Source organism: Equus asinus, chromosome 8 (assembly GCF_041296235.1).
Source record: "Equus asinus isolate D_3611 breed Donkey chromosome 8, EquAss-T2T_v2, whole genome shotgun sequence".
Taxonomy (NCBI): domain Eukaryota; kingdom Metazoa; phylum Chordata; class Mammalia; order Perissodactyla; family Equidae; genus Equus; species Equus asinus.
Genome location: NC_091797.1, coordinates 91569435 through 91578294, shown reverse-complemented (window position 1 = coordinate 91578294; position 8860 = coordinate 91569435). Strand labels below are relative to the sequence as shown.

At 46.6% G+C, this 8860-nt stretch overlaps 2 protein-coding genes across 2 annotated transcripts in view; one reads left to right on the top strand and one right to left on the bottom strand.

Annotated features, from left to right (window-relative positions):
• Positions 1 to 1166: 1166 nt before the first annotated feature.
• Positions 1167 to 4276, top strand: C8H22orf31 (chromosome 8 C22orf31 homolog). Its single transcript, XM_014834137.3, has 3 exons — positions 1167 to 1187; positions 2014 to 2466; positions 3196 to 4276. The coding sequence occupies exons 1-3, from the start codon at positions 1167 to 1169 to the stop codon at positions 3634 to 3636; spliced, it is 915 nt and encodes a 304-aa protein (XP_014689623.1). The 3' UTR covers positions 3637 to 4276.
• The window catches only part of ZNRF3 (zinc and ring finger 3), a 152490-nt gene continuing 147873 nt past the window's right edge, over positions 4244 to 8860 (bottom strand). The window contains exon 9 of the mRNA XM_044775630.2: positions 4244 to 7767. Within this exon, the coding sequence (XP_044631565.2) occupies positions 7721 to 7767 (47 nt within the window). The 3' untranslated portion in view covers positions 4244 to 7720. The remainder of the gene's footprint in view (positions 7768 to 8860) is intronic.

Here is an 8860-nt window from a genome sequence, read left to right as displayed (position 1 = left end):
CATGGTCATTGAGTAAGAGGCCTAGGAAAGTAAACACAACAGATGAGTGTCCGGAAAGAGGAGGTACGGGAAAGCCAGATGGGGAAGGAGAGAAGAGAAACAGAAGACCTGCTTCTAGGATGTCTTTCTTGCCCTCTGTTTGCTTCTGTCCCTTCCTGCAGAGTAAAGGCAGACAGTAGCCCAAGAGCCTGGTGCCACCTCTCCAAGATTCACCAGCTTTGAAAGGATGCTTGCCTGCCCAGTCTCCAGACATCTGCAAACCCTTCCCAAAGACAAACCCTTTCCAACGCCCTGCTCTAAAACTGACCCACCTCTTGGGAGGTGAGGCCAGGGCTCGCCACTGAATGGGCCCCATTGTCCTCCCAAGCGTCTGTGGGTCCAGACGCCGTCGTCCTGGAGGTGGTTCCCCCACGGCCTGCGGTGCAGTCTGCCTGCAGACTTTGATTCACTCCAGGGACAACACTTGAAAAATCAGACAGGCAACACATGCGATTCCAGGAACGCCTGCCAGACTCATACTCTGTTTTTCCATCATTTCGCTCTCCTCCCCCTTGGGAGGGAGCCTCCTTTGGCATTTTGCATATGAAAAATGAAAACCACCAACAGGACAAGCACCTGATAAGGAGCTAGGCATTGCCCAAGAGTTCCCAGGAAGAGGCGTCTTTGTTCTCATTTCAAGCCCTTGACACTGCTAACAGCTCTAATTACTGCATTTGCCATGGGATGTAAAATAAAACCACATTCCAGAAACCATGTAGTCTCCCGGGGAGAGACACGCAGGGAGAGGTGCCCAGGGCTGCAGGAACGTGTTCTTTCATTTCTGGTCCCTAACCTTGGCAGCTATTCTGAGAATTTAACAGTACCTTCTTTATGTGCATGGAGAAGGGCACTTTTGCACATGTAAGGATGCATCTCACCACCTGTATCCACGAATCTGGTCTGCATATTTGACTACGTTGTGTGCAAAGCATGCTTCTTAAGAACATTAGGACCTTCAAAATTCGCCGAAGCCATTTTGGGGGGAATGAGGACTTCAGAAGTCCCTCAGGCTGTAAGCACAACAAAACAGAACTTCTTCCAACATAATTTAACTATAAAATCCGATGATGTAACACCCATCCACACCCACATCACAAACCAAAGTGACATCACAAATACTAGAGATAATGGTTCAAAAGTGCCAGCACGTGAGCCAAAATCTGAGCAAACTACAATTTGCCCATACATGACTGAGGCAGAGAAAGACAGTGACTAGAAATATTAAAACAAAACAAAACAAAAAGAGAGAAAAAGGGAAAAGAAAATACATATTTCTTCCCCCTACTAAGCTAGCTAAAATAAAATTTAAGGCAACCGAAATATGGTAAGGTGATTTTATTTTTTATAGATGACATTTCTTAGAAAGCCAGGTCTCTTTTAAGAGTGTGATTCTAATCTATCCAAATTGTTCTCTTGTTCACGGCTGGTCCCAGGAAATGGAGACCAGCATCATTTACATTGTGCTTTTGCTTGTATGGACCCCAGCGTATATTTCCCTGTTGAGCAGCTCTCTTGGCTCATGGGAGTCTGGTTAGAAAGTGTATTCAGGGTGTGGCAGTTTACCTGCTGTCATTTCCGTGTTGCAACATGGTTGAGGAGTGACTACAGATCCTATGGGAACCTTGAAGTGGTCCTGTCTCCCATTCCTTTCCTGCAATGGGTTCCCTTAGCTTTCCAGAAGACGTGAATTGTCTTTGATTCCTTATAAATGCCCCGTGATCCTTCACTTCCAGCCTGAGCATGCTGTGTTCTTTCAGAGCATGAATATCACCGTGACCTTGTGAAGTTACTATCACTTCCCTGCTTGGTACGAAAGGCTTTGGTGAGCAGGAGAGAGGAGGTGTAGAAAGATTTCTAAGAGCTGTGTAGAAGGAATGGTCTATAAAAAGATGTTAATACTTTTGCCTCCAAAGTAGACCTTCTAGTCTCTGCTTGAGACTTTTTTATTCCATTTTTTTCCCCTTATAATTCTAGCATCCAATCCATGCGAGACGAGACCCCAGCATCCCCACCTATGGACTCCGACAGTCTATTTTACTGAACACCAGGCTTCAGGACTGCTATGTGGACTCGCCAGCCCTCACCAACATCTGGACAGCCAGAACGTGTGCAAAGCAGAACATCAATGCCCCGCCACCAGGTACCACCTCTTCCTGGGAAGTTGTAAAGAATCCGTTAATTGCCAGTTCGTTCTGCCTGGTTAAGCTGGTGCTCAGGCGACGACCACTGAAGGATAAATGCTGCCCAGTACCACGCAAGTTTGGAGAAGCAAAACCCTCGAAGAGATTAAAGCCCAAGGACAATTCAGCAATGAAAGCCACCCAGCTGGGCAGGATAAGAAACTCCATCAGTCCCAAGAGCCTGCGACCAGTGGGGCAGGGGCCGGGCTCACCTAGGTGCAGGAGGCCTGCAGGAGGCATCAATGAGGTAGATGACAGCTGGGGGTGAGGAAATGTGATGGAGTGGGGAGAGGGAAATGTAAGCCAGAGAACAGTTAATGCTTAAGAGAGTTATATGAAGTGAAGAAAATCTGAGACAGGATTGTGTGGGGGTGCTGTGGAGGATGGTTGGGGGTGGGGATGGGGGTCGGGGAAGGCAGCATGATATAGTGGAGGGAGTACCAGATCTGGGGTCACTACCTATTTACAGTCTGCCTAGGCACCCCGGAGCTAGGCTGTCAGGGTTCAAATACCAACTCTGACTATAACTGAGGACAACTGTGGGCTTAGTCCCTTTCTGCCTCGGTTTTTGTCTTCTACAAAATGGGGAATAACAGCCTTTCCCTCATAGGGTCTCATGAGGATTAAATGAGTTAATACACGCAAAGGGCTTTTGAACAGAGCCTGGCACAGAGTAAATGCTTAGGATCCTGCGTGGCATTCAATAGATGACAACTGCGGTTATTAACCTTCCAGCTGTGTGGCCTTGGGCAAACCAATTCCAATTTCCTTGCCTTTAAAGCTGTCTCCTGCTGACCTTACAGGGTTATGGAGAGCGCATGCCGTGGTATACATGAAGGAATTCAGTAAACTAGAACACGCTAGACAAATGTTGGTTGTGGCTGTAACCAAGACTCTGGGACACAAATCCCAGATAATTATTCTGAGCTCCCTTCTCAAGTTTTAGCTTTGACTTCTCTGCTTTCTTCCTGGCTAGAGTAAAGAAAGTTCAAAGGAGAAAAAAGAAACAGTCTGCCAAGATCTTGAGAGCAGATATGCTGAACATGTGGCTGCCACCCAAGTGCTACCCCGGGACATTGGGACAACAGCCTGGAAGGGCCGAGCGTTGCTTCCTGAAACCAGAAAGAGACGGCAGTTGTCAGAGGACACGCTAACTATCCACGGCCTGCCCACAGAGAGTTACCGGGCTCTGTACCACACTGTGGTCGAGCCGATGCTGTGGAATCCTTCAGGGACCCCCAAGAGGTACAGCTTGGAGTTGGGCAAGGCCATCAAACAAAAGCTCTGGAAAGCTCTGTGCAGCCAGGCTGCCACCCCCGAAGGCACTCAGAAGGACCTGTCGCCAGGCAGGAAGCGGCTGGAGGTCCACGAGGAGACTATGCCCAAGAAATGGCCCAAGTTAAAGATGGAGAAGTAGGAACGGGAGCTCATGGGATCAGGATATTCTCTGCTAGATGTCTGAAAAATAAACACCACTTTGCACCTTCCATGTAATCCCAGAGTGCTTTACAAATTAGTAACTGCCCTCCCAGGGAAACAAGGCAGATGGGTACGGGATTCACTTCAGACTGAGGACTGCCCTCCACTCTCGTGATTAGGGAATTTCGAGGACTATATGCTAGGGGATTTTTCCTATAAGCCCCTTTCCCTTAACAAGGGCTTAAGGGTCGCTGTCTTCTGGGTAGGAAAAGGCCTGGCAGTTGAAGTCAACAGTTTATATACAGCCTATATTCCCCATCTTTAAAAAGTGGACTGCTAGGATCGACTACCATTTCTCTCACTCCCTCCACACAGGGCTGAGCAGAAAAACTACCACCACCTCAAGGACATAATCCCATACACTCTCTATCAGATACTCTCCCATGACACCACCCAAATCCCCAATAACCTGAACTTTATGTTGACAAGAGAGGAAATTATATGGATGCTTCCACAAGCGATTTGAAGTTAAAGGCATCACTTCATGCAAACCTCTTGTTGGTGGAATCTGCAGACCTTTACCAAACAGAGCAATGACAACATGTAACACATACTTGATAAAATTGTATTTTTTTTACAGTCATTTGTACAATTTGTTACAAAACCATAGAAGACTACAACTTGTTTTAAATCATTTTTGGTCGGCAAATACGTAAAATCTGTGTGCAATTATCATGTATTTACAGGGCCTCATGTTAGTCATTTTCAATGATTATTCCAACAATGTCACACTCTCAACATAAGACATGGCTTAAGATAAATATATTAGTAAATAAATATTCTGAGAACATATTTCCATAAATGAAATGTGCTGCCATACATATACAGAATATACATAAGTTGTTTTCTAGCCTTTAAAACATTTTTTAAAAATGGTAATGTCAGAGAAGGAGCCCTTAGACCATTTTATTACAAAATCTTTACAGCAAAGTCTTTACAAAATATCTTTTAAGTGCTATGGGAGAAATTTTTTTAAAACATTTTAAAATAGTGCCTTGTTAGACCAACACAATAGAGTTTATATAAAGAATAGAAAAAGGCAGTTCTGTTTAAAAAATAATACTCTTGATTAGTAATTATTTTTTAGACCTCATTTTAAAAGCATTAGTCCTGCATGAACTTTGAGTAGAAACTAGCAGCACATGAGGGAGGGTCTGAGCGCTGGGACAGCAGATGGAGCTTTATAAAATGGCTTGGGTTCAGAAGAGAGGTGAAGAGACTGAGCGAATTAAAGCCAGCACACTGGGGCTGTGTCTACCACAAAGAGGTACCTTGTTGATCAGAACTCCCAAACTCCCATTTTAAACTGGTTGTAGCACTGGTCAGTTTACGTGGCTGTCCTACACCCAGGGCTGGACCACGGGGACCACGCCCAGCAGTCCCACTCCCACTCTGGCTGGGGGGGTGGTTCTCAATGGAAAATGCTATGCTCCCAGTTTCCACCTCTAGATAACCCCCACCCACCACGGAGAGGCCAACAAAAAAGCTATTTGTCATCATTACTGGAGTTTTACAACTTCAAAGAAGATATTTCTTTTTATTTGAATGGTGAGGCATTAATATAGTTGGTTACTATATCCTGGTGACCTCCCTGTCTAGCGAGCCAACACAAATTTAAGACAATGGCTGATATTTAAAGTTTCATTTTTCTGTTTCTACCACCCTGTAAACTACAAAAGTTAAATGTGCTTCTTTTGCCATCCGTAGTTGTTGCTCTTTCAAATGAAAATTAGACACATTTATTTTAACAAGCCCAGTTGAAGTCACATTCTCTACTCATCTATTTATTGCTTAAGGCTGTTGAGCAGTTTTCCAGCCTGGGCTAAAGAAAGCCACTTTGGGGGTATGGTTTCAGACAAGGAAAATAATATGCCCTCAAAGGCATTAAAAACAAAAAAAAACAAAACCACAAACAACAAAAAAAATCTCAACAATGAGAAGCTGTTTTTTGCAGTTCATGTTAGAAGCCATACTCCCCACCCCTTCCCTAAACCCATGTAATGCAAGCTGTTGTCCTCAGCAGCTGCTCCTCCTGGCCTGAGAAATAAAGGCAGCCCAGATCACATGGCAACAGCTTAGGGCTTCTCACACCCTGGCCAACAGGTGTGCTGGGCACAGCCCGGGGGCGGTGAGGGGGTCGGGGGGCCGCCCCCAAGAGACTGCACTACTGAGGCTGGAGGACAAATCTTACCACAGTGAGTTCCTAAATGGCAAAAGGCTCAATCATTTGACGCTAGAATTTCTTTGTCAAATCTTGGCTAGAAGTAGGCAAATTTCCTCATCATAAGCTGGAGTTTTTAAGAAAAAAGGATTCTGATACAGTGAGATTCTCATTCAAAACGTTCTGGTCTGGACCCTGGGCTGACTTCCCCTGAGCCTTACCGGAGGAGTCATCACAGTTGCCTGGCAACCCACGATCTCTATTTCCCCACCTACAGGGGGCCAGGTCGAAATGTTCCTACTCCGCATATGAGCATTTCAGATGACAATATCTGCTGAATAAATGAATAAATAAAAGTGACCAGAAGAGTCAGCAAGCACAAGGCTAATGTGATTAGTTTCTTCTAAAAAAAATTTTTTTAGAACAAGAAATACATTGGACAAAAAGGATGACAATCCCTGATCTGAAATAGCTTTAAATAGATTCTCCCTTTTAAAATGGAAACATCTTTAAAAAGAAATGGTTTGGGTTTTTAACTCTCCCTCCCTCTTAAAAAACAACAACAAAAGCCTGGAAAAATATACAAAAACCTACCCTTTGGGTCTAAACTATCTGATAGTCTCTTTCTCTGTCTCATGGAAAACCAAAACATAATAGTGCATTAGGTAAAAAGGATAGTAGACATTTGCAGGCGAGATGAACACTTTCAGCCATGAGGCAGAGGCCTGAATAACCCTGAAGCGGTGCTTCGGTGGCGAAGTGGGATGGGAACCGTATCTTCAAGCGGAGCTCGCGCAGACCCCGCGGGGTCCCAGCCTTGCGCCCCCAGGAAGGCAGCCCGAGGCCTGAGCAGCCGAGGGGCGTGGCTGCGCCCACACAGACGCATGCGCAGAGGCACGCTCCGGCGCGCCCTCCGTCCCTTCTCCGGGTTACGAGAGCGCTCTCTCCCAGCCCCATCAGACACCAAGGCCGCAAAAGTACATTCCTCCTGGGTGTTTGTCCCCACACACCCCGTCAAACCATTTCTGCAGCCAGTGGTAGGAAGCCCAAGATCAGGATTGTGAATTGTCCTTTTACTTAGAACGATGACCCGAGGGGACAGACTGAGGACACTGGGCAGAAGCGTCCCTGTCACCATGGGGCTTATGTAGCAATGGCTCCTCCCGGCTCCCCAGTGCTGCAGACCTTCCGCCCTATTCCTAGCTGTTTCCATCAGCTGCCTAAAGGTGTGGGCTGGAGGGGCATGGCTTCCCAGGAAACCTGAAAGTTTGTACGTTGGGATTTGCCACGAGAAAGAAAGAGGCAGCATTGCATTGTTCCTCAGAGTTTGTACCCATATCAACTAGCTTTACTTCAAGTTTCTGGTTCATTTTCTAAGGCAGGTGTAGCCCTGAGCTTTTCAAAGGCCTGAGCTCCCTCCGGGGAGACAACAGTATCTACACATGGTGTGGTTCAATTAATGCAGCAGTGATTTTTTTTTTCAGCAAAAGTTGGCGGTTAGGGTTCTTTAAAATATATATTTAAATAACTTTTTACATTTACATATAATATCTTAAAAAACAAAGCAGAGAATTCAATCCCACACACCTCGGAACCCCAAGCACACACACTTTACAAAACAGAAGAATAACATGTTATCAAAAGAGGCAAAGGACTCAGAGAATTGTGTCTGTTGGTTTGTTAATTGTGGGGGGAGGGTTTGCCACAGGTGGCTCACATTTTGGGTTGAGAAGGAGGGCTCTCTTTATTACCACTTTTGTGTGTTTGTCAAAGCTAAAAAAATTTTCTGTTTTTTCTGAAGGAAGTCAGAATTTGGAGTCTCCGTGCAGTTCCCATTTCCACATAAGAGTTCCTTCTGGGCTCAGGCACCCGGGCTGCCGCCACCTTCTGCTGGGTGAGATCTCTGTCCTGGAGGAGAGAGAACAATCATCAGGAGAGGGAGCGGGCATGGCAGCCTTCGGAGGCTCCGCACGGGGACCAGGTAAGGGACTTGGGTGCCTGTCCCCAGCGTGTGGCAGGCTCTCCGGAAGTGACAGCTCCTAAGACTGGACAGACTGCATATGGTAAAGGGCTGAAGAAGCGCTCTGTTTCCGAGAGCTCCTCATTCTGTGCTAGGAGCACACATGCCTCCTAGAGAGCTGGCCTCCCCTCAACTGGATGTGCAGAGCCTTCTGGAAGCCCTTAGCATGAAAAGATGTGGATCAGGCACTGTGGCAGGCACTGGGAAGAGCAGAGGAGAAGACCCTCTCACAGAGTGTACAGACCCCAAAACAAAGTAATTTCAGATTGTGATAACCAGGGAAGTAAGGAAACAGTGGGAGAGTAACCTCGGAGGGGGCTGGAGGGCGTCATTTAAGCTGAGATCTGGAGGAGAGAAGCGGCAGAGGGGTATGGAGGCTGGAACTTGTCACGTTGGAGGAACAGGACTGAGGCCATAGGGCAAGGAGGGGAGCAAAGGAGGAGGGGGTCAGAGGGGTAGGCAGGGGCCAGATCATATAGAACTGGGTGAAGAGTTTACAGTTTTAAAATTCGAAAGGATGGGGCTGGCCCCGTGGCCGAGTGGTTAAGTTTGCGAGCTCCGCTGCAGGCGGCCCAGTGTTTCGTTGGTTCGAATCCTGGGTGCGGACATGACACTGCTCATCAGACCACGCTGAGGCGGCGTCCCACATGCCACAACTAGAAGAACCCACAACGAAGAATACACAACTATGTACCAGGGGGCTTTGGGGAGAAAAAGGAAAAAATAAAATCTTTAAAAAAAAAAATCGAAAGGAAATGGCAAGTCACTGAAGGGTTTTCTAGTGTAAAGACATAGACCTGTGTTTCAAAAAACACTCCCCTGGTTGCCATGAGGAACACAAGACTAGCGACAGACCAGTCAGAAGGCTACTGTCCTCCCCCAGAGAGAGGAAATGGGCCCGACGGAGGGGAGAGCAGGTGGGGAGGCACAGTAGATAAGTTTGGAATACAGTTTCGAGGTGGAACTTGTACTGCTACAAGG

Bases quoted from the DNA above. Each gene is read 5' to 3' on its own strand.
- C8H22orf31 (XM_014834137.3), top strand. From the start codon at position 1,167: ATGGTTCAAAAGTGCCAGCAC. The intron at 1,188-2,013 runs GTGAGCCAAAAT...TTATAATTCTAG, and splicing joins TGGTTCAAAAGTGCCAGCAC to CATCCAATCCATGCGAGACG. The intron at 2,467-3,195 runs GTAGATGACAGC...CTTCCTGGCTAG, and splicing joins CTGCAGGAGGCATCAATGAG to AGTAAAGAAAGTTCAAAGGA.